The 24,782-nt window shown below is 56.8% G+C and overlaps 2 protein-coding genes across 2 annotated transcripts; both read right to left on the bottom strand.

The window, feature by feature from the left end:
• Positions 1 to 913: 913 nt before the first annotated feature.
• On the bottom strand, positions 914 to 11,542 carry NR2F6 (nuclear receptor subfamily 2 group F member 6). The gene is made up of 4 exons (XM_065917473.1): positions 10,572 to 11,542; positions 7,046 to 7,140; positions 3,104 to 3,688; positions 914 to 1,648 (listed from the first exon to the last, which is right to left on the bottom strand). Exons 1-4 carry the CDS (start codon positions 10,853 to 10,855, stop codon positions 1,374 to 1,376), a joined length of 1,239 nt encoding a protein of 412 aa, XP_065773545.1. The 5' UTR covers positions 10,856 to 11,542; the 3' UTR covers positions 914 to 1,373.
• Positions 11,543 to 15,449: 3,907 nt separating this feature from the next.
• On the bottom strand, positions 15,450 to 24,527 carry USHBP1 (USH1 protein network component harmonin binding protein 1). Its single transcript, XM_065917472.1, has 12 exons — positions 23,999 to 24,527; positions 23,757 to 23,905; positions 23,102 to 23,525; positions 19,897 to 20,022; positions 19,626 to 19,762; positions 19,313 to 19,453; positions 18,863 to 19,036; positions 17,985 to 18,234; positions 17,147 to 17,368; positions 16,282 to 16,388; positions 15,957 to 16,079; positions 15,450 to 15,701 (listed from the first exon to the last, which is right to left on the bottom strand). Exons 1-12 carry the CDS (start codon positions 24,050 to 24,052, stop codon positions 15,512 to 15,514), a joined length of 2,097 nt encoding a protein of 698 aa, XP_065773544.1. The 5' UTR covers positions 24,053 to 24,527; the 3' UTR covers positions 15,450 to 15,511.
• Positions 24,528 to 24,782: the final 255 nt, after the last annotated feature.

Raw genomic sequence — 24,782 nt, 5'->3', positions numbered from 1 at the left:
CCACGGTCCTGCCATAAATTCCATAGATGCCTTTCCCACTATAGAACTGGGCCACAACCTTCTGAGGCCAGGATGGCAAGCCCCCTGGTGCCCTCCATCACCCCATATCACCTCAATTAAGTCCACATTTCAAGGTCTGACCTTAGAGGTCTCCATCTTCTAAATGCCAGTTTCTAAAAGTTTTTTTAATTACATGTGACAAAACAATTTTAAACACTCGGGCACAAAAGGGGACGTCTCATGGAACTAAAACACCCAAGGGTTTCAGATATGGCTTGATCCAGGGGCTCCAAAAGTATCCTGGGAAATTGGTCTCCTTTTTGGCTCTGCTTTATCCTCCTAATTTCCAATCCTGCCGTTAAATCTCACTGGCCAGCTCTGGGCCACACGCCCTCCCTAAACCAGTCCCTGTGGCCAGCGAAATCAAGGGCTCTATCTGGGCTGAGATCATGTGACAGAACTAGCCCCAAACATCTCTCCCAAGAACACTGGGGCCCAGACACCATGATTAAGGGTTGGCCAAAGAAAACAAAGGGACTTCCCTGCCAATCCAGAGGTTAGGCCTTGGCATGGTTGGGGAACTAACATCTCATAAGCTGTGTGGTGCAGCTAAAAAAAGTAAAACAATCAAGTGCTTAGTTCAGGGTTTGTGTGAATGTACGAGGCTCACTTTCATAGGCCAGAATCTAAATTCAAACCTGAGCCATCTGCTCAGCCCAACTCCTACAGACTCACTGGCTGACCTCTGGCCTCTCCTTCCAGCCTGTTTCTCCACAAAACTATCCCACACAAACAAAGCCTGCAAGTAGGGCTGTTGTTAGGTTGTAGGTGTTCCAGCTGAGCTGGGAGTGGGTCCCCATGGTAGGGTGCCCTCTGTGTCACCCCTCCCCCCACTAAGATGATGGAGACTGTGCAGGTAGGAAACTTCTTTATTATTGGCCTTGATTCATCCATCATGTAGTGTCCAACGTGGATTATGTGTCCAGAGGATCAGTCTGGCACTCATCACCCCTGCCTGGCTGCAGCTGCCCCTCCAGTCCAGACGCCAGGACTTTGTCCATCACACCAGAGAAGCCACACCCTCACGAGTTCAATCTTGGGGCACCAAGAGACAAGGCTGTCCTGGGATTGGACCCTCTGTCTCGCCCCTCATCTTGATCAGGGTTTCTGGGGAAGACTTGACTGGAGTCTAGACAAATCAGTCTCTTTTTGGTTTCACTGATCATTTAGAAAACAGAAAAGACAAACATTTCACAGTCTTTAAAAAATAGGAGTCTGAGGAGGGAAGCCAGGGTCCTCTGTCCAGGGGAGGCTCCCCCCAAGAGGCCTGAGCATCCGTGTCCCTTGAGGTCTGCAGACCTGGCCCTGTCTGGTCACTGGCCTGAGCCGTAGGGCCAGTTGAAGGTACTTCCTGACAGCAGCATGTCTCGGATCAGCGTCTCGATGGGCGTCTTTCCCACCAGGCGCATGAAGAATAGCTGGGAGATGAGGGAGGCAGGGACCGCACGCAAGGCAGGGAGCCGCAGCAGCAGGCGCCCAAAGCGCTGGGGCTGTGATGGGTACTGGGCCCGCACGTACTCGGTGAGGGCCACCTGTGCCTTCTCCTGCAGGCTCTCCACATGCGCTGGGTCTGAGAGGCCGCAGGCATCTAAGGGACAAGGGAAAGGTCAGAAGTGGTGGCAAGAGGACACAGGACCCCAGGGCTGACCGGGGCTGGGGACACCACTCAGGGCAGTTGGTACAGAGGAAGGCACTCAAGGGATGAGAGATGGGGCCTAGGGCACAAATGGTGTCTAATATCTAAGGCGGTGTTGGTCCCCAAGAGATATTAAGGTGGCCTCATCTAAGGATGATGACACGGGATGCAAGTAGTGATGTCTCAAGGGTGGAGGGGCCCTGACTAAAGCATTTAACAGGGAGACAAGTTCTAATCAAGCTTAAGGAGGAAGGAATTCCCTGGTGGTCTAGTGGTTAAGACTGCACTTCCACTGCAGGGGCTGCGGGTTCAGTCTCTGGTTGGGGAAGTTCTGCATGCCAGGAGGTGAGGCTGAAAACACCACAAATAAAAAGCTCAAGGGGAAGAGGGGGCTGGCAAGGGGACTTGGGAAGAAAAGTAAAGCCTAAAGAGGGTATTCAGACACACTAAATAGACCTGCCTTGTGAGTGAAGGTGACAGGTGAGAGCCTTATGAATGTCCTGGGTAAATAAAGAGGAGCAAAGCCATATTATTGGATAAAAGCCACCTCCCAGAGTAGCCTGGGTCTGGCTCCCGCATCCTTGGTTCCAGGAGACACCTAGTGGGACCTCCTTGCAAAGTGCAGAGTCTGCTATGCCACCACTCCCTGGAATAAAGCAGGGCTTTGGCGGTGGGAGGGTTACTGAAGACTAGGAAGGAACTAAGATTCCTCCGCCCCTAGGTGGGAGGGGCTTCAAGCCACACCCCCTACCCGATCCAGCTCAGCTGGGGGTGGCCCCTGGAGCGGGGCAGGTTGGGAGCCCTGGGTCAGTGGTCTAGGGTCCTAGGAATTAGGGAGCGAAGGGCCCAGGAGAGCCCAGAACCAGGTGTCAGAGCACCCTTGCCTTTCACAAGTGGAAGGCAGTCCTCCTTAAGTGGTCAGTAACAAGAGGAGCATCCTGATTTGCCAGATGAGGGTCAGAGAGTTTAGGGAGAACAGAAACCAGTAAGTGACGGACAGAGCCAAGTGGGCAGACTTCCCCTCCCGCGGCCCCCCACCTGTCATTCTGCCATCAGTGCCCACTGACCACGATGAACACCTTGATGAGGGGGTGAAGGGTGGGGGTTCTCAGGGAGCCTGAGAATCAAGGAGGGAGGCTGTAGGGCCTTAAGACGTGGAGCTGTGGGGGATCAAAATTCTTAGGAAGGCCTGGAATCAGGGGGTGGGGCCATCACGGTGTCAGACCGCCTGCATTGCCTCCCTCACTGTCCCCCAACAGCGCTGAAGGCACATGCAGGGACGCAAGTCTGGTTAGCTGTAGATCAGGAAGTGGAGAACTAAGGGGGTCAGGGTCAGAAGCTAGGTCTCTCCCCTCCCCCACCCGGCCCCTCCCACGGCCAGAGCCCCCCCATTTCAGGGCGTCTCACCAGGTGTGAAGAGCGCGATGGCCTTGAGGCAGCCATACTCCGCGGAGTCGACCTGCAAACGGCCCAGTTTGTCCACCTGTTCCTGGAAGGCGCGCACCTGGTCCATGAAGGCCACGGCACGCTCAGCGGCCATGGGCGCGGCATGCAGGCCAGCAGCGGCCAGCAGCGGCGCCGTGTGCAGGGGCAGCGCTGCCTGTGCCGCGTTCAGCACGAAGAGCTCGCTCCAGCTGAGGCGCAGCAGCGCCACCTGGTCGGCCACCGGCAGCTCGGGGAAGAAGGGCGCGTGGCGCGCCCACTCCACGGTGCTGAAGAGCAGCCGCGCCGCCAGCTCGCACACGTTGTCGATGCCCAGCACAGCGCCCGCCGCGCCGCTCCCGGCTCCAAAGGCGCCCGCGGCTCCGGCACCGAAGCGCCCGGCCGCCGCGGGGTAGGGCTCGGCACGCAGCAGCTGCGCGATCAGCTCCGACACTGGCTGCCCCGGGAAGAGGTCTCCGCCGGCCACGGCCAGCGCAGAGCCAGGAGGGCTGCCCGAGGAGGCTGCCACGGTGCCGGGTAGCGAGTGCGGAATTCGGCCGCGCTGCACCGCTGTGAAGGGGAGACAGAGATGGGGGGCGGGGAGGCGGGGGGGGGGGGGGGGGGAGAAGCGGGAGGGAGATTGCCAGCCCCGCAAGAAATTCGGAAGGTACAGGAGAGGGAGGGGAGAGGGGACGGGGGAGGGGAGCAGGAATCAGGAGATGGGGAGTGAGGACACAGGAAACCAGAGAGGGGAGAGTGGGGTGTGAGGAAGGGGGGGAGGAATTAGCGGGAAAGTAGGTACCCCGAGTCACGGGGTGGGGCAAGTAGGGAGGAAGAAAGGTTGGAGATAAAATGACCAGGTTACTCATTCCCTCCACTCCAAGCCCCCCAACTCAACCTTTCCCTGAACCCCCAATCCCTACCTCATAGGCACAATGCTTGTTGGGAGGACAGAGGCCAAGTTCTTGCATGCCCCACCTTGCTCCACCCTGTGCCCTCAACCTGAGGTTGAGTCCAGCCACCATCAGACTACTACTTTTAGAGGAGGAAGTTGGGGGGGGGGCGGCGGGAACCATCTCAGGTGGAAATGGGACCACTGGGTGAGGGCTAATTTAAATCACACATATCCCCCTCCCCCTCTTCTGGACTGTGAGCTCCCCTCTGCAGCTAGGGAAGCCAGACCTGTCAATCATATCCTCATCTGTCAATCATAGGAGTCTAAGAGCTGATAATGGGTCTGGGTGGGCAATTATCTTCCTAGGACATGGGCACATAGCCAGCCTACCCCTCAAACAAGTGATCAGTAGGGGCTGGCACTGATCTCTCCTATGGAATTAGGATATTCCTCTACCTCCCAGCCCCACCCTCCAGGTCATGGCCCCCTAGAGCAGCTCTCATCTGCCTGGGCCTCTGCAGTGACCTCAGTGTTAAGGATGAAATCCTGGTCAGTAGTGTTAGTCGCTCAGTCATGTCCGACTCCTTGCAATCCCATGGACTACAGACGGTAAGGCTTCTCTGTCCATGGGATTCTCCATACAAGAATCCTGGAGTGGGTAGCCATTCCCTTCTCCAGGGGATCCTGACCCAGGGATTGAACCCGATCAGCAGCAGGTGCTCAGTAAAACATGAGATTCCATCGGTAGCTTTGCCTGTGAATGGGGAGGACCAATTGCTGACCTTGGCCAGTGCCCCCAGGGATCAGGTAGGTGAGAAGAGGAAAGCTGAGGTGCAAGGAAGAAGGATGGCTGCATGCCAGCCTGGCCTGTGCCACAGTGGGCGGGGTGGAGGGGCTGACTGGGCTGGGTGCCCGGCAGAGACTAATTAATGAGCTTTAATGAGGTGGCATGCACGGTCTCATCACCCCCATGAACTTCTGGTCAACCCACCATGGAGCAGAGCAGAAGGACGAAAGTGGAGCTGAGGGCTAGCAGAGCTGATCAGGGAAGCAGGGTTCAAGCCTTATCCCATGTGATTTGAAGTCTCAGGAACCTGTAGTCTGTCAAATGAGTGTAGCCGGGTTGAGGGCCGACAATGAATCCCAATCAACCTCTGGCTCACTTGGTTCTAAAGCCCACTGCCACCATTCATCCATCACCTGGCCACCTCAGGGACTGTGCATTTGCTATTCCTGCTTCCTGAGAACCCCTTCCCCAGCTCTTCCCATTAAGCCCAGACTGTGTGGGTTCAAATCCCAACCACAATTAGATCGCTCTCTGTACTCTTTCCCCACCCATAAAAGTATGCAGTTGATAATAATCATGACGATGATAACACCAATCACTGAATTAAGTGAGAATGTATCTAACTGGCTTGGAATAGCTTTTGGCACATGAAAGTGAAAGTGAAAGTCGTTCAGTCGTGTCCAACTCTTTGGGACTCCATGGACTACACAGTCCATGGAGCTCTCCAGGCCAGAATACTGGAGTCGGTAGCCTTTCCCTTCTCCAGGGGATCTTCCCAACTCAGGGATCGAACCCAGGTCTCCCACATTGCAGGCAGATTATCTACCCAGTGAGTCACAAGGGAAGCCCAGAATACTGGAGTGGGTAGCCTATCCCTTCTCCAGCAGATATTCCCAACCCAGGAATCGAACCAGGGTCTCAGAGTAAGAACTAAATGGATAGTAACTCAAGCCAAGAAACATTAAGCACCTTCCATGTTTTAGAACCTGGTGTAGGCCCTGGGGATGTGTCAGAAAACAAGACAGACAAAAGTTTCTGACCTTGAGGAGCAGACATTCTGATGGAGGAGCAAGCAAACTATAAAGCAAGATAGATGGCCTGAATAAAGGGGCTGCAAAGGGTAATCAGGAGGGGTTCTCGGAGGAGGTGGTGTTTCAGTAAATCTTAAAAGAAGGTGAGGGAGGAAGCCATGTAGGTGTCTGGGGGAGGTGTTCCAGACAGAGGGAACCACCTGTGCAAAGGCCAAGAGATAGGGCTGTGTTCGGGTCATGATCTGAGATTATTACTTCCACCTCGAGACTTTGAAGATCTGAAGCCTGGATTTGATGTGGATTTTAGGTCAAATTCACAAGTGGAGACAAAATCCAGGTTGCGGGGGTGGGGGTATGGGCAGTCACCCCCAACTTCACATGACCAAAGAGAGTGATCAGATGATCTTAAGAGAAAGACTCTGGCGGCTGTTCCCAGCTTCTTTCACAGAGGCTCAGCAGAGAAGAAACCAACAGTAGAGCAGGAGAGACTCAGCTTTTAGACACAGAAAAGAACTGCCAGCCTGGCTCATAAGAGTCCAGGCAGTGACACGAAGTCCAGCCTTGGGGCCGTCATTGAAATGGGCCAGATTCTGCTCCCTAGCCCAGTGCTTCATGTAGAAGTCTACATATTCCACCTGAATTCTGAGAGTGATCAGAGTTCTAGACCTAGCTGCCCTACGCGGATCCACCCAAGTCCCCAGGGCAAGGACAAGAGGCTGGGCCTCCCTCTGACTCCCAGCACCCCCGGTCAGGCGGAAGGGTGAGCTGCCCTTTGCCTTAGTCAGGTGAGTTCCTGCCTTGGGCAAACACAAGGCAGAGGGTGGAGGGAAAGCAAATCAAAAAAAAAAAAAAAAAAGGTACATCATTGTTCAGAAAGTGGTGGCCAGGCTAGAGGGCAGAGGATTACCGGGGTTAACTTCAGGTTCTCTGCCCCTGAGGCCGGGTTGGGAGAGGTGGTGGGGAGAAAGGTTCTAACATGGGCCGGAGTGGGGGAGCCCCTTGCAGCCCAGTTCTGCCTCAGCCACCAGGCGGCCACAGATAATTGGATTCCTCCAGCCCAGGGCCAGATCGAGGCCCATGGGATCTCAGGATCGGTGGTAACAAGGTTAGCAGGCGCCAGACCCCGCCCTCCATGGCTCCCAGACCCCAAGAGAGGGAGCAAAGGGCAGGCCGCTTATTCACCCCCTGCCTGCCCCACCCCAGCGGGGACTCACCTTCCTTCCTCATGCCCACCCGGAAGCACTTCTTGAGGCGGCAGTATTGGCACTGGTTCCGGTGATGCTGGTCGATCTGGCAGTCACGGTTGGACCTGGGTCACCAAGGGGATCACCATGACACCTACATTCTGGCCTGGGAGCCACCAGGACCACCCCCCATCCCTACCAACAACCTGGGCTGGGCAGGTGACCCCAAAGTGGCACAGAGGTGTGCAAAGAGGAAACAACAATTTGGGGGAGTGGAGACAGATGAAGAGCAGTCTGTGGCAAAGTGGATTAGCATGCCAGGGAGGGTTATGTTGGAACTGGGTTTTGAAGGATGAATACAAGTTCCCCAGGTGACCAGAGGCAGTTCCTGGCAGAATGACAATGATAGCCAAAAGCTTTCCAGTTTCATTTTACTTGGTCCTTGTCAGGCCAGGGGACAGGGTCTTTGTCCCCAGGGCACTGTGAGAACAGAGAAGGAACATGGTCACCGAGCAAGACTTTGTGAGTTGACTTAAGAGACTAGAACCCAGGCCAGTCCTCTATGGGGTCACAGCACCACGGGGCCCCAACATTACTGCCTGACACAAGGCCACCATCAATGTATAAACAAACAAAAGAGTGAATGAATGAATGCCTGTACCCCTCAAAGATGTCAAACCCCTCCTCTAGAAAGACCATCCAACACCTAACGGGGCCCAAGAAGCTTCCTCCAGGCAGTCCTCCGAGATTGCTGGTGCCTCTTCCAGGGATGGGACATGTGGCCCCGCCCTCTGAAGCAATGAGTTCCGTCCAAGGTCAGTTGCAAGGCTGACCTCCTCTGAGCCTTTTGAGGCCCAGGCTGAGGGCTGGAGTCCCAGCTGGGCACCAATAGGGTACTCGGAGCCAGTCACAAAGGAAGAAAAATACTTAACAAAGTTGAAAAGTCAAACACATCCTAGCTGCGGACACCCGAGGCCCGACCCTTGGGCAGCGACTTCTCCACTGAACCTTAGTTTCCCCATCTGTAATCGGGGGGCCAGAGGCCAATTCTATACGGGATGCACTCATTCTGGAGAAAACTGGGAGTGGGGGTGGAGGAGGGTGTCAAGACTTGGGCCCACCTGGGAGTCCCAGTGGCCAATTTTGGAGAGGTGAGGCTCCAGAGGCCTCTGCGTTCTGCAGCACCAGCCTCCGAGCCCCAGGAAGGGGCCCTACTAGGGCAAAGGGAGCTCAGGCAGAACCAGAACAAAGCCCAGCAGGCAGGCAGTGGGAGGGTCCTGGGCAGCCGGGTGGAAACAGCCAGGCCTGGGGCAGGCAGGCAGGGGCCTGGCTCGGGTCCCCCAGACTTCAGGGGTGCCCTGAACCTTCTGCCTCAACTTCCCCAGTTGTAGAGTCAAGACAGATCTTCTGTCCCTCCAGATGCGGAAACAGGAAGTTCTACCTGTTATCCCACCTAAACAGCACATGCTTTGGCAGACCCCACAGTCCAACTCTGCCTTCTCCCTGGGCTTCTGGCTTTCAGTCCAATTTGATCATTGCCCTCTTTTGCTCACACACCTTCTTCCATGGTTCCCCACTACTTTCACTCCAGAATTTCTGACCCACTTGGCTCTAACTTCTCCCATGCCTGAGTGGTCTCACCTTACATCACCCTTACATCACTGATCCCCAAGCCTGCCCACTCAGTGTTTGCTGGAGCCACACCCTCTGCAGGAGTGCCCTTCGCTTCTACCTGCTAAACTCCTCATGTTTCAAGGTCCACCTCCTGTGGCCTTCCTCTGTGACCCTCAGGCAGAGCTCCTTGTTCCTCCTGGGACCCCAGACCATCCCTCCCTCTGGCCCAACCCAGAACCCACAGACTAGGATGCCTGTGTCTCACTCAAACTGGGAGAGGGCTGGGCTTGGAACTGGGGTCTTTTCTAGGGTGCTGGTATCAAACCATCCACGTCAGGCCCTGAGGGGTCTTTGTTGATTCAACCTGAGGCTCAGTGAGAAGCAGTGACTTCTCCCGGTCACACAACACAGACCTTCTGAAGAACCTGCTGGTGGCAAACCAGGCCCCTCTCCCTGGCCTTGGTGCTCCCACTCTAAGGGAGCATCTAGGACCCCCAAACCACCTGAGCCTCTCCCCTGCCCTCCCTAAAGACCCGGCCAGAGAGCACACAGTTATTCCAGCAGCAAGAATGAGGCCAAAGTCTGGTGGCCCAGTTAGCATTGGAGGAGGGAGTAAGCCAGCTTCATGCCATATAGAGCCGCCCCCAACAGGCCAGATCTGGGGCCAAATTCCTGCTTCAGGTACCCAGGACCCCACCCAGTGGCCCTGCCAACAAGCCCTCCATCAGCAGCTCCCCCTGGGGAGGTCCTGACCCAGACCCGCCTGGCCCCCGCCGCCTTCCCAACCCCACAGCTCCCTTGCTAAGCCCCGAGTGGGCAGGGTCTCTCCCTGGGTGACCCAGGGCAGGTGCCAAGAGCTTTCTGGGCCTTAGTTTTGCACATGTGGAAAATGGGACCCTCCAAACTGGCTCTGCAGAGCCCAAGTATGTTCCTGGAGGATGCAGAGTAGGGGTTTGTCAACAGAGCAAAAGGGGACTCAGCAAAAAGTGGTGGGAAAGGGGGTGTCCTGAACTGGACACCCAGTGCCAGCAGCTTCTCCCCTAGACCTAATTCCCCGGGCGGGAACCAGAAAAGCTAGCGAGGTCACACCCAGCCAGTGGGGACTCCAACCTAGGATTGCCCGGGGCTGCTTCTTGGAAACATTCATCCCCACCCAGTCTCAGAACCGACAAAAGTTTCAGGGATTTTCCAGGATCCCAGTTCTGCACCTACTCCTAGCTGGGGGCGGGGGGGCGTAGAGCGGGGTGCGGGGCTGGAGCAGCCAAGATGCGGTCAAATCCAGCCTCCACCTTGGACCTCTCGAAGCAGTTTCCCGTGACCCAGGGCCCAGAGAGCGCCCAGGGGGATTCCCCCTGAGGCGCAGGCCCAACCCCCGAAGCAGAAGCGCCCCCTGCCCCAGGCGAAGGAAGCCGCCCTGTGCCACCTAGTTTCGCTCCAGCCGCCGCCACAGTAGTCAGGGCGACTTTGGAAGTGATATTTGACCCCAAGGGCGCGCCGTATCGATCCGCGCGGCCGCAGACAATGGCCCCCGGACGCTGTGAGCTCCACAGTCCAAGTTCCACGTTCGATCCCCACCGGGTCCCCGGCGCGCCGAGATTCCCAAGGGACGGGATGCCCTGGGATTAGGGACCCACCCCTGACAGCACCCCAACCCCTCGCCGCGCAGAGCTGACCCCTCTCCGGAGAAAAGGAAGGGAGGAAGGAGGAGCGAGTAACTGGGGCGGAAGCCGCCAGGGACCACCTGATGGGGGGGACCTGCACCGATACAGCGCCGACTGTATACACAATCCCAGGAATGTGATGGAGAGGGGGCGAAGGACCTGTGCCCCGATCTCAGACGGGCAGTAGAGAGCCAGGGAAGGTCAGCGCCAGGCCCAAGGTGACCGAGCAGGTCAGAGGCCCGGCCCGGGTGCCGGCGGCGGTGCGCAAAGAGGGGGCTCACCGGCAGGTGTAGCTGAGGTTGCGGCGGATGCTCCGCTTGAAGAAGCTCTTGCAGCCCTCGCAGGTGAATACGCCGTAGTGTTTGCCGCTCGACTTGTCCCCGCACACCACGCAGTCCACCTGCAGCCCCGGCCGCTCCTCGTCGCCTGGCTCAGCGTCGCTGGCGGCACCGGGCGGTGAGGCCGAGTCTTCCTCCGCCGCGCGCGGGTAGCCGCCCGCCTTGTCCACGCCATTCGTGTCGCCGCCGCCCCCGGGGCCGCCCCAGCCGCCGGTCACCATGGCCATAGCCCCCGGGCAGCGGGGCCGGGGCGCCCCCTCCGCGTTTCTCCCTCGGGGCACCCCTCGAGGCCCGGGGGACCCTAACCGGCGCGCATCCGGTCCCGGTGCGCGGGGGTCACCCGGTTGCTCCCCCCAAAAAAGTTTTGCAGCAACTTCCTGCGGCCGGTCCGCGCGCCCGGGCGGAACTGGTCGGGCCGGTTCCAGGTCAACTTTCCCACGCGTGCGCGGGGCCGGGCCCCGGACCGGGGGGGCGCGCTAGAGGTGCTGGCCGGGGGCCCCGGGGACTCGCGCCCCGCCGCCCTGGGGCCCCGGCGGGGGAGCTCGGGCCATGGCCCGACCCAGGCAGCGCAGGGGGTGCCCTCCGGCCTGGCCGCCGCTTGGCCAAGGGCTGCGGCCAACTTAGCGGGCTGCCATCCGAGCGCGGGAGGCCGGGGGGAAAGTTTGGCCGCAAGTTGCGCGGCCGCCCGCGGCGGGGGGGAGGGGCGGCGGGCGTGCGCCGGGGCCGGTCACCGCACCCCCTGAGTCCCCCAGGGCCCCCAGCGACCGCTCGGGGCCTGCAGGACCGCGGGCCGGCGCTTCCCGAGCTGCCGCCCCCGCTGCGGCCGCGCCCGCCCGGCCTGGGCCTGTGCCTGAGCCCGAGCCTCGCTCTCGCCGCCGACCCCGCGCGCCGGCCTCGCGCTGCGGCCGGTTTGACACACAACGTTCCATTCGCGGGGCGGGCGGGGGGCGGGGGCGGGGGCAGGGGCGCGCGCCGCGGGCTGGGGGCGGGCGCTCGTTGCCCCGGCGACGGCCGCCCTTATAAGGACATGGGTGGCCGTGCGCGGCGCCCGGCGCCCGGGCCGGCGGGAGGGGCTAGGGCGGAGCGCGGGGCCGCAAGGCCTGACCCTCCTCCCTCCTCCTCCCTCGCTCACCCCACTCCCACCCCCGTCCTCGCCCGGCTCCAGCCTTAACCCCTGCCGGGCCGCGGCGGGAGCCTGGGCCACTGCTGCCCTCTGCCCTTCCGCAGCCTCGCCAAGATGTCTCTCTAAGGCCCTCCCCTCCACCTCCGGCCTTGGAAGTTGTGTAGCTCAACCGCCCTCGAGGCGCCCCTCGGCACCACCCCCTTGCATTCCCGGCAGAAGCAATAATGGGGGGCCGGTTGCACCGGGGAGCACGCCCCTGCGCAGTACACACACACACACACACAGACACACACACACCACACACCCCCCTGGGGCATTTCTTTGCACAGTTGCATGATGGATTGTATTTGCTTCCTCTTCCAGAAAGTCGCGGCGTCCGACCCCCACCCCACCCTTTCTCCGCTTGGGCTAACACCTGGTGTTCGGAATCTCCGGGGGGGAAGGGATGTTGTGGTCTGCGGCCGGCAGGGGCGCGAGGTCAGGGGGCCCCTCTCCAGAATTTCAGGCTTCTGGGGGCAGGGCGCCCACCCGCCCAGCGAGGCTGGAGGCGACAGGAATGCCCACTACCCCTGCCGGGGGCCTGCCCCGTTTCCCCTTTAATTTCCCTTTCTTTCTGTGCTTCACAGAAACAGCTTGACCAGGGGCCGACTGGACTACAGATGTCTCTTCCAGGCTCCCCAGAGTCTCCCAGCTGCTGCTCGACCTCCATGTCACTGCCCCCAAGACCCAGGGTTAGGACAGCCAGCATATATTAAACACCCTTTGTATGCTCAGGAGAGCAGGCCGCCCTGGGCGAAGAAGCCTGAGCCTCTGCTTCTGAGCCTGTTAACCTTTAACCGGCTGGAAAAGCCCTTCCTGCAGTGACCTTTCACCTTGGAGTCCTGAAGGTCCAGGCCTTATCTCCTGCCCTGCCCTGAGCTAAGCTGGACACTCGGACACGTGGCTGGGCCTCTGAGGGCTGCAGGCAGGAGAAAAGGGTCCTCTGCCCCCACAGGCTCCTACACCCTCCCCTCTCGGGAAGGGTCCTTGAGAAAAGCCACCCCTCTCTCCAGTTGACGTCTGAGGGACATCCTCCCTGGCAAAGGCTGGAGATGTTTGGAGATCTTGCAGCAGTTAAGAGGATACCAAGGTTCTGGAGAAGCCAGGCAATGGATGCCCAGCCCTGGGCCTCTGGGCCTCCTGGGAGGGTGTGGCTGGGTATGAGGGGGGAGGGAGGTTTTAGCAAGTACAGAAAGCAAGAAGCACTAGGGTTAGACACGAGGAAGGACTTTCCAAGGGCCTGACTGGAGTGGAGTTCTCTGCCCCATAACCTGAGTTGGGCTTGAATGGTTAAAGAGGACCCTTTAGGTACTGGCAGTGCAGTGGTTAGGGCTCCGTGCTTCCACTGCAGGGGACATGGGGTCGATCCCTGGTCAGGGAATTAAGATCTCAGATGTCCCAAGTAAAGATATCGCCTGCAGCAACCAAGACCCGGGTCAGCCAAATATTTTTTTTTTTTTAAAGAGAGAGGACCCTTTGGTTCTGCGGCCTGGGAATGGGGGGCGCTAGCTGGGTATTTGGGGTGACGATGGGTGTCTAGGTCCCTGTTCTGAACTTTCTAGGATCCTTGATGGGGGGGAGACGTGGAGGTGGGTGTCTCAGAGATGAGAGCCAGAGACTTGCAAGGAAGAGAAGGCTCAAGGAGTCAGAGGGGGCCCGGAGAAGGGAAGGGACGGGGAACTGGCGTTTGAGGGACACAAGCCTAGGGGAGGGGTCCGGTGGGAGACTGGAAGAAGGTCTGCCACAGATCCCGGAACTTCGAGGTGATCCAACCTTTGGGGGGCCGCCCCGCCTTAGCCCAGGAGCTCTATCCCCCCTGCAGTCCCTGGAGGCCGGGTGGGGGGGTGGTGCTGAGGTCCGGCCCCGCCCCACCTGACCCCTGCCCGCGGCCCCGCGGTGACATTTGACCTTGCAGAGGCCGCGACCAGGGACAAAGAGGCCTGGGCCCATCTGCTGCGGGGCACCCGTGGGAACAGCAAGACCCGGCTCCCGGTGGCCTGGGAACCTGCCCCCGCCCTCCAACGGCGACCTCAGCTCTCGCCCCCACCGCCGGCGTGAACTCCTTCCCCACCTTCCAACAGGTGACCTTGTCTCCTCTCGGCCCTGCCCCCCCCGCCACGGGCAACCTAGTCAGACTCGGGGCTAAGGTCACTCTTAGACGCTTAGGGAGGGAGACGGACGAGAGGGTCGTTACAGTCGGGTCCTCTGCCGGGATAAGGGCGACCTTGCCCGCCTGAGTTTCCCTGCTTTCTGCAAAGCCTGCCTCGGTCCGGAGATTGTGTTTATGGTTCGAAGGTCACCAGCCCCCAGCGCTGGCCCGAGGCTCCTGTGGATCCGGAGGACCAGGTTGAGTCTCGGCGGCTGACTAGCGCCGACCTCAGGTCAGCCTTGCCCTGCCGGCGAGAGGCAGCCGCGCCGCGCACACACCTGCACAGGTGCTGCCTGAAACCCCCCCTCCCCCCGAACCTCACCCCCACCAGGCTGGGAATGAAAATCTATCTAATCCGCGTCTTGAATTTCAGCTGCCACCCAGGAGGGGACAGCTGGCCACTAATCCGAGGCGTCTGGGTCAAGCCTAACCCCCCCTTTCCCAACTCTGCCAGACTCCGCTGGAAGGGCAAGGGGCGTGGGCTATGTAAATAAGATGCTAATCACTTGCCCGCTATTAATCTGACACTGGCACCTCCCAGAGCTCCCATCTCCTGCAGGTAAAACTGGCAACTTCTCAGACTGGCCAGGAGCCATCCAGACGCTCTAGGGCAGTGTACTTCTTTGCCCACCGTTACCAAACCCGAGTTCCTCAACAACAGCTGTATAACCCCCCTGAGATCTCTCTTGCAGAGTTTCTACCCTTTGCCCACCACCCTAAAGCCCTTTACGTTAGGTCCACATTCTTTGAATGCAAGTTCTAAGGCCACTTCTGATTCCCCCTTCTCCCTCCCTCCACTCAGGGAGCAATGCTCTTCCAGCTAATGCTCCACATGCTGAACTGTTCAGGCCTCAGTCTTCCTTCTGGGTTATGGGTATCTTCTTGGCAACATCCTTCAGACCAAACCTAGCATTTCCTTGAGAAGTGGGTGGGCAGAGGAAAGTGTGCCCTGCCCCCAGTGGACACCCTGCCGGGCTTCTGGAGACAGATAGGAAAGAAAGGAAAGGAAAGTGAAGTCGTTCGGTTGTGTCGCAGTCTTTGCGACCTCATTCATGTACTGCAGCCTCCCAGGCTCCTCCGTCCATGGGATTTTCTAGGCAAGAGTACTGGAGTGGGTTGCCGTTTCCTTCTCCAGGGGATCTTCCCAACTCAGGGATTGAACCCGGGTCTTCCGCATTGCAGGCAGACACACTTTACCATCTAAGCCACCAGGGAAGCCCTGGAGACAGATAAGGGTTGGAATTTCAGCTCTGGCTATGTAACCTCACTGAACCCTGAATGCCCCCAGCCAGTCATGGGAATCCTGTCTCCACAGCCCAAGTTGCTTCTTCCATGACCCTTCTGACATGTCTCTTCGCATGCCATATGGTGTCAGACCAAATATACAGAGTCCTTCTCAAGTGCCAGCCCCCTCCCCATCAAACCCCAGACACTCAGGTGTATCAGCCCTCATCACACAGAACATGCCTCAACATGCAAAGTCATGCCACATGACACAGTGTATATCCAGAAGAGTTTATGATGTGACCTGTCACAAGTATCTGGCACGTCCAGACATGGCCAGGTTAGGGCCTAGAGAAAGGTCTCCCCAGGCCGGGAAGGCGGGCAGGGAAGTCTGGACCTCCCCAGGGCCCTTTCGGTGGCTTCTAGCACGGCCAGTTCCTCTGCCTGTCGGGCTTCCATCAGTGTCATCTGCTGTTCCAGCTTCCGCCGTTGCTCTTCCTGCTTCCGGTGGGCACCTCGGAAGGCCATGACCAAGGTGCTGGAGGGAGAAGGAGGCTGAGCCAGGAAACAGTCCCCCATTCCACCCAAGACAGGGGCTATGTACTCCCAGCCCCAGACAGGAAGTCTTTGAGATTGGGTCTTCCGGCGGTCCTAGCATCACTCAGCAGGGGCTGACACACATCAGGGACCAGAGGAAGTGTGGAATGGGTTGAACCTGCCACCCACCTTAGGGGGGGAAGCTGTGGCCCAGAGAGAGCCAGGGATGCCTCTGAGGTTACACAGAGAGACCCACCTGTGAGCTTTGCATAAATCACTGTTCAGCTCAGTACTCTGAGCACGTCTGGCTCGTCCCTTCCGAGCCACCTCTTCTAGCTCTTCCCGCAGAGACTGCAGCTGCTCCCGCAGGCCCAAAGCCCTGGTACAAGGGTGGGGAGAGAGGAACTCACAGACATAGCCACTCCTGTCTGCCTTCCCCACTCCCACCCACCTGCCCAAGATGTTTCCATGTGAATACAACGGTACACCCAGTCCTCCACTGTACGCAACACCCCAGTGGGCTCTCACATATTACCCCCAGCCAGGCCACACACACCCCAGCACAGTACCCAGGCACACACCGAGTGAGTGATGCTGACAGTTCCTGGGTCAATTCTTCTGGGTCCTGCACTTTGCTCACTTGGCCTCCATCAATACCCCTGCAGCCGCCAGGGAGAGCAGGAGGACCCTGAGGGAGGCAGAAGGGAGGGTAGTGACACTGACCTCGGCTGAGAGTGTGTTCAGTCCAATCTAGACACTGAAGTCATCACAGACTGTGGTGGCTACAGTGCCTGCTCTCACAGAGCCCCCAGCCTTATGATACACCCCAATAAGGATACAGTTGTTCCCTAACAAGGGAAATAACTAACAAGAGATCTCATTTTCAGGCAGTTCACGAGGACTTCCTAGAGGAGGTGATGTCTGAGCTCAGACCTATAGGATGTCAAGGACTCAGTTAGATAAACAGGAAAGTGACTGGTGTTCCTGGCAGAGGCGTAGCACTTAGAAAGGCATGGAGATAGAAGAGATGATCAAAGGAGGGTTCCAGAAGGCTCTAACGCTTTAAACAGAGGACAGATATGATTAGACAGTAGGGGCAAGAAGGAAAGCCTCAGGGAGTAAGCTGGAGCCAAAATTTAGGAAAATATGAAGCACGGTGTGGAGCTGCTGGAGTGGGGAATGGGAAGTATGAATAGCCTGGGGGTGGGAAGTAGAAGGGACAGGTGTGAGTGGGAGACACTAAATCCCTTGGGGCTTATTGGGCTCAATACACTCAAAGAAAGAAACTCTGAAGTACAAGTGTGAACTTTCACATGCATTTTTACCATTCAACTCCTTTTTTGGTGCAGAAATGGAAACTGAGGCTCAAAGGAGGCTAGGATTAACCAGGGCCACATATCCAGTAGTATACTGCTATCCCTACCAGGCCAAGGCAGGGTCACTCACCTGGGACCACTCCTCCTCATCTCCGCTGCTCCCACCTCCACTGCTGTCTCCACCACTGCTATTGGCCCCACCGGTCCGAAGCTGTGCCCGCTCCCAGCGCAGCTGCTCCAGCAGGAGCACATGGGCTGGGCCCTGGGCTCGGAGGGCAGCCTCCCGCAGTTCCAGAGCCCGCTTTTCCCGCCGCACCAGCTGTAGCCGCAGCATCAGGTCTGCCAGAGTCTCCTGAGAGACCAAGGAGAGGGTAGAAAATTTGTGCCTTGAAGGTCAACTGTTGAGAAAACCGAGCCTCTAGGAGGTGCCCACTGAGGGCTGCTCAGGCAAGAATCCTAACACTTACCTTGATCTTGCATGATGGGAAATATCCTTCCATAAAAACTACAGCTGTAGAACTAGACATTCAGAGAGAGCAAGTGTCTTAGACAAAGTCAAGTAGCAACTCAATGGTAGTGTCTGGAGTTTCTCCAAATTCAGAACCTCAGCTCTTTCATGTGTGTGATAACTGCTCAGTCATGTCTGACTCTTGCCACCCCACGAACTGTAGCCCGCCAGGCTCTTCTGTCCATGGAATTCTCCAGGCAAGACTACTGGAGTGGGGTGCCATTCCCTTCTCCAGGGGATCTTCCTGACCCATGGATCGAACTTGTGTCTCCTGCATTGGCAGGCAAATTCTTTACCACAGAGAAGCCCCCAGCTCTTTCACGCCAGGTTACAAATTTCAAACAACATCCAGCAAAAGTCTCCCTTACTACCTGGTCCCCTCACAGCATCTCACTCAGACTCAGCAACAGATTTGGTCCCACCAGGAAAGACTGACACAGTGACCACAGCCCATGTGTACCCGTGTGGCCGCCAGGTCCTGCTGGATCTGCATCTTCTCCAGCCGGGGCAGGGCTGGGCCAGGCTGGGTCCCCAGAATTGCCTGCACCATGGCTTCTGCATGGGGCACGGTAGATATGGGCACCCAGGTGGAGCCAGGTTCGGGGGGAATCTTGACCAGAGCACGGCGTTCCTGGAGACGCTGAACATAGCCCAGGAGCTGGGTAGCCACCTCCTGTGATGTGGGCCTATCCACACTGCTGCCTTCGGGACTGCAGAAAACAGAAGAGGCCTGTGTCAACACTGGTCAGCGTGGCTGTACTAACTTCATGGCAATCCTGGGGGGCTTTGTCATCTTCCACCTTACTGACAATGACGGTTCCTTCCTATGCCATCTGTGGTAGGCATGGTCAAACTAACACAGTGGGCACCATAATGTAAACCCATATGGGCAACACCAGCCCACTGATGATCATTCATCAGTGATGAATGATGAATGAATGCCACTGTGCCAATGGACACAGTCACTCACACCATCATGGGGAAGCCATCACGCCAACTCAATGAGCACCATTGCTTACCTGCCAACCCTGTTACGCAGCATTATGACAACCCCTATGGGTACCAGCATCATGCCAACCCCATTAAGCACCATAAGGCCACCTAGTCAGTGGGCACCACCATCCCATCTTCATGCCGCCCTGGTGGGTCCTATACGAACCCCAATGGCTGTCACCACCATGTTGACTTTGCTGGGTAGAAACCAGGCAACTCCAGCAGGCCTAATGCCAAGCATAGGAGCCACGCCAACCCCCAATATAGGGCCAGTGCTGGGAGCCCCATTCTGCAACCAGAGCCCCACTCACTGGCCCACCCAGTCCCCAGGGCTCCCAAGGGTACCTTGGATATGGATCCTGCAGTGTCACTCCATCCATGGCAGCCTTCTCCTGGGCTAGGAGCCTCTGAGCTTCCTTCTCAGCTGCCTCCAAGTCATCCATGAAGGCTTCTTTTCCAACTCCTGAGTCTGCCTCCCGGAGAGTGAGTAAGGCTCCATATGCCTCCTCACAGTGTTCACTGTGGGACGGCAGTTCTGAGCACTCCAGCATACCCATCTTGCTATGTAGGTGACATCCCCACTTGCTCCTGGATCCCTCACTGCTCTTCCTAACCCCAACCCTGGGAGTTTGTAAATTCCTTCAGCACTCTTGGACGAAAATTGCCTTAAGTTAATTTCCATGGCAAGGGCAAATACTTTTCTGAGAGGGCTCCGTCTCTCTCTGGGGATTAAGACTATCCTCTGAGGATGTCCATTTCTTTCCCAGGCAGTGAGTCACGGTGGGGTGCACTGACCTATACTGCAAGGCCAGACGCAGCGCAGTGGCCTCAGCCTCCCGCTGGCCCAGCTGCATGCTGAGGCCCTCACACCGGCCCTTGTACTCCTGGAGCACAGCTGACAGCAGGCGGTTGAAGCATTTGAGCTTCTCAGTTTTCCTGCCTCCAGAGGTGGGGGAAAGGGAAAAGTGAGTGACTTTGAAGGGCAGTTAGGACACCACTGATCTCCACCCTTCCCCATCCCTCCCCCACTCCAGCTCCAGACTGCTGGCTTTATATCCCAGCTGGGAGGCACCAGTGCCCTTATGAGCTCAGCATTTGTGACTCTTACCCTCGGAGTTGCTCCATCTGGGCTTCCATGATGTGCATCTCAGGAGCAAGGGGCTGGGTTGGGAGAGACCCAAGCATCTGGGTGCTGGAATCACTCTGCAGGCGCCGGAGCAGGGGGTGAGCCCGGGAGAAGGGATCCTGTCAAAAAGAGGTGACTTGATTCACCCAGAATTGTCATTGAGAGCCCAGCATCATGGGTTTAGGCTTGAGTCTCATGGCCCCAAACCCTAAGGACCTGAAACAGACCACGGTTTTTAGCTTCACACACTCACCTGTGAGCCCCAGGTCTCTCCGTCAGCCCCAGAGCTGCTGGAACCACTACCCGAGCCACCTGCTTGGTCACAGGAAGGAGGTGGGAAGGGCTCCAGCCTCAGCAGGGAATCCTGCAGCTCCTGGACCTTTGGGGAAATGGGGAATGTAAGGCTGGGGTGGCTCCAACCACCTGCCATTCTTCCCTAAGACCTGTTCTTGGAGCAGTGGCAATAGCACCGGCTGGAAGGTAGGACCCCCCCCCCCCCACACACACACACACACAGATTCTCATCCTGTACAACCTTCTTGTACAACCTTGGGCAAGTCGTTCAGCCATGACTTGTTGGTCAGGCATTCAGTCATGCAGTCCCTGAATCAAGACTTCTCTTTCCAGATGTCCAATGGGTACATGAAAAGATGCTCATCATCACTAATCTTTGCATGCGTGCATGCTCAGTCACTTCAGCCGTGTCTGACTCTTTGTGACCCTATGGACTGTAGCCTGCCAGGCTCCTCTGGCATGAGAGTCCATGGGATTCTCCAGGCAAAAAAAAGAAAAAGTACGGGAGTGGGTTGCCATGCTCTCCTCCAGGGGATCTTCCCGGCCCAGAGGTCGAACCCGTGTCTCCTATGGCTCCTGCATTGCAGGTGGGTTCTTTACTTCTAAGCCACTGGGGAAACCTCACTAATCCTCAGGAAAATGCAAATCAAAGCCACAATGAGATACCACCTTACATCAGATAGAATGGCAAGCATCAAAAAGACAAGAAAAGGACTTCCCTGGCAGTCCAGGGGTTAGGACTCCGCGCTTCCACTGCAGGAGGCACGGGTTCGATCACTGGTTGGGGGAACTAAGATCCTGCATGCCTTGCCGAGTGGTGCAACCAAAAGAAAAAAGAATGCAAGAGATAAGTGTAGGCGAGGATGTAGAGAAAAGAGAACCTTCATGCACTGTTGTTGAGAATGTAAATGGGTGCGATCACTATGGAAAAAAGTATGGCAATTCCTCAAAAAAGTAAAAATAGAATGACTATATGATACAGCAATTCTATTTCTGGGTATTTCTCTGAAGGAAACCAAAATGCTAACTCGAAAAGACATCTGCACCCGCATGTTTGTTGCAGCATTATTCACAAGAGCCAAGACACAGAAGCAACCTAAGTGTCCACCGATGGATGAATGGATAAGATGTGGTAAATATATTTAGAGAATGAAATATTATTCATCTGTAAAAAAGGAATCCTACCATTTGGAACAATATAGAAGGACCTTAGGGTTTCCCCGGTAGCTCAACAGTAAAGAATCTGCCTGCAGTGCAGGAGCCGCAGGAGACGTGGGTTCGATCCCTGGGTTGGGAAGATCCCCTGGAGGAGGAAATGGCAACCCACTCCAGTATTCTTGCCTGGAGAATCCCATGGACAGAGGAGCCTGGTGGGCTACAGTCCATGGGGTCACAAAGAGTCGGACACAACTGAAGTGACTTAGCACGCACGCAGAAGGACCTTAAAGGTACTGTGCTAAGTGAAACAAGCCAGCCAGATAAAGACAAATAGTACATGATCTCACTTATATGTGGAATCTAAAGTAAAACAAGGGAGTTCCCTGGTGATCCAGTGGTTAGGACCCAGTGCTTTCACTGCTGTGGGCTGGGGTTCAACCCCTGGTCGGGACCTGAGATCCACCAAGTCATGCAGCAGGGCACAGATAGATAGATAGACTTAGAATTTTTAAAAACTGAACTCACAGATACAGGGAACACGTTGGTGGTTGGGGGAAGGGGCCAGGGTTGGGGGGAGGGGTCAGGGGGTAAAACTTTTTTTAAAAAGACTTCTCTTTCCCAGCTGAGAAATGGGCTCCGCTCCTTGCGCTGGGCTTCCACAACCCAGGTCTCACCATCTGTGTCCCTCCTGCCCTGACATCACCTGGGCTCTGGACCCAGACATAAAACTGTCCCTTTAATGGCCCCATGTGGGTGGTTCACGGCATCTTGAGCTGATTAAGGCCTAAGTGCTCTGGTCTCCCTTCCTCCAAACCTGCCCCTCCCACAGTCTCCCTATGTCTCACTTCCAGTCTCTAAGGCTCTCAATCCAGGTCTCGTCCTCAGCCCCTCTCGAGCTTTCACATCCCACCTGCCAGCTCCATCTTCAGCATCCCCGCTGAATCTGCCCAGTTCTCACCGTCTCCACAACTTTGCCACCTCCTGGATCTCCAAGATTCCACCTTGGAATCCACAAGCTGTTCCTCACAAAGTCGCCAGAGGGCGCCTGTGAGCACCTGCATCAGGTCTCCACCCTTGCTTGCTCAGAGCCCTCCGTGCCTCCCACCTCACTCAGAGCAAAAGTTCAAATCCTCCTTGAGGCCCACAAGGCCCTCCGGGATCTGCTCCCACCACCTCGGTACCCTTGTCTCCTCCTGCTCAGCCCCACACTGGCCTCCTCACTGTTTCTTGAACACACGAATCGCACTCCAACCTCCAGCCTTTGCATATACTGTTCCTTTTGTCTAAAATGCTCTTCCCCAGTTCCTTACATGGTTCCTCCCTTGCCTCCTTGTGGCCTTTATTCAAGTGTCATTTCTTCGGTGGGCCTCTCTGATCCTCTTAACTAAAGTTGCGAGGGACCTTTGTCTCTTTGGGGTTGCCGACAAAGGTCCAAACAGTCAAAGCTATGATTTTTCCGGTAGTCAATTATGGATATGAGTGTTGGACCATAAAGAAAGCTGAGCGTCAAAGAATTGATGCTTCTGAACTGTGGTGTTGGAGAAGACTCTTGAGAATTCCTTGGACAGCAAGGAGATCAAATCAGTCAATCCTAAAAGAAATCAGCCCTGAATACTCATTGGAAGGATAGATGCCGAAGCTGAAGCTCCAATACTTTGGCCATCTGATACAAAGAGCTGACTCATTGGAAACGACCCTGATGCTGGGAAAGATTGAAGACAGGAGGAGAAGAGGGTGACAGAGGATAAGATGGTTAGATAGCATCACTGACTCAATGGACATAAGTTTGAGCAAACTCTGGGAGATGGCAGAGAAGACAGAGAAGCCTGGCTTGCTGCAGTCCATGGGGTTGCAAAGAGTTGGACACAACTGAGCGACTGAACAACAGCGAGGCAAGTCAAAGCTCCAAGAAATCTTCACAAATGAACAAATGATTCAATGTGTCTTATGCCAGGCCTGCCTCCCTCCCACCAGGCATGCCTGGGTGGCAGGCCTGCCCTGCTCACCTCTCTCTGCAGCATCTCCTTCTCAGCCTGGAAGGCCTTCAGGGAGTTCTGTGTGCGGATCAGCTCATCCTCCCGGCTGCCCAGGGCCAAACGCAGCCAGGCATTCCTTTCAGCCAATCTGGCTGCCTCCCGCTGGCAGCACCCAGCCCCCTCCTGCTCCAAACAGGGCTTTGGTGCCCCCTGGCTTCTGTCCTTTGCATCCGCTGGCCCAGGACAGTTTGGGGGACGGTGGCGCCAGGCAGCAGCAGTTGCTTCCAGAGAGCTCAGCGCTTGCTGAAGAGTCTGAAATACATCAGGTCCAGGGGGGACGCTCTCCTCGTCCTGTGGGGCTACCTCTGGGGCCTGGTGGGTTTCCTCATGGGGCCGCTCCTCAGGGGCTGGGGCTGGTCCCCTGCTAGTGTCCCCATCAACTTCTTTGTCAGTCCTGTGAAGAGGTGAAGGATGGAAATTTCTGGAAATGGGGTCATCTGGGATAGCTAACACACAGAGGGTTTGTAACAAGGCCAGCACTGCATCATACAGGGCCTTGAAAGTCAGGCCACGGGCAATGGGAGCCATGGCATGTGTGTGAGTCGGGGAGGGACATAAAAACCATCTATGGGTGGGAAAGATGTGCCAGGCCTGCAGTGGGGGACACAGACCAAGTGGGCCTTACCTGCTCTCCAAGCCCTGCCCTTTGGCCTCCACCTCAGGGCCCAACAGTTCCAGCTTGGCGCTATCTTGAGATGCCACAGGGCCCGGCTCAGAGCTCCCACTGGCTGCCTCAGCCTCCTCTGAGCTCTCTGCCACAGGGTCCAGCTCACCCTGCAAATGATCCCCAGGACTGAGCTCTGAGCCAGGCAGATCTGGGTGCTGGGGTCTTGCAGGGTTGGGTGTGGCAGGGAGGGGAACACTTACGGGCAGAGCGTGTCTCCCTCGCCGGCTTCGGGGCCGTGTGGCCCTGGCACTCATTGTTATCCAGAAATCAGTGTCTTCTGAATCCTCCTTTATCCTCAACCACTAAAACTACAACCTGACTTCAGCTCAAAGCAAATGACAACCTTAATTTCCTCTTCTGTGAAATGGGCATTGATTTCACTTCTCCAAAAGGATCTTGAGTTATCAATGTGGATTTGGTGCATTTGAATGCCTCCCTTGATGGTCAGCTCACTACCTCTCAAGGTTGCCCTGACCTCTTCCTTCGTTTCTGTCTCCTTTATTTTCCTCTCTCTCTCTGATCCCTTGCCTCCCCTATCTGGGTTTGGGAGGAGGAGTTCAACTGTCCTCTCTCCTCCCCAGGGCTCTCCTGAACCAGAGATTCTAATCCTGGGATTTGGTTCCCTCAGCCCGCTCTACTTCCCTGTTCTCCTGGGGGGTACCTTGGTCAGAAAACCAAGTCCCTGGACATTCTTGGGGTCACTCTGACCACTGCCCGCTCAAGCTTGGGCTGGCCAAGGCCAGCCTGGGAGGGGCCGGGAAACAGGAAGCCTTCTCCCCTGGCCATGTGACTTGCTATTGTGTAGTTTCCTCTTCAAGGACAGGGGCTTCCTCCAGCCCTAGCAACAGGACACATGTCCAGCTCCCGAGATGCCTGTCCCTCCTCGCCTCTGCTTCCAAGGCCACGGCTCCTCCAACTCTGACCCTTAGATTTTATTTCTTGGAAGCTAGAGTGCTCCTCTGGGCTGATGCTCTTCACTTGGCC

The sequence above is a fragment of the Muntiacus reevesi genome, chromosome 1, assembly GCF_963930625.1.
Source record: "Muntiacus reevesi chromosome 1, mMunRee1.1, whole genome shotgun sequence".
Classification (NCBI taxonomy): domain Eukaryota; kingdom Metazoa; phylum Chordata; class Mammalia; order Artiodactyla; family Cervidae; genus Muntiacus; species Muntiacus reevesi.
This window is presented reverse-complemented; position numbering and strand designations above follow the sequence as displayed.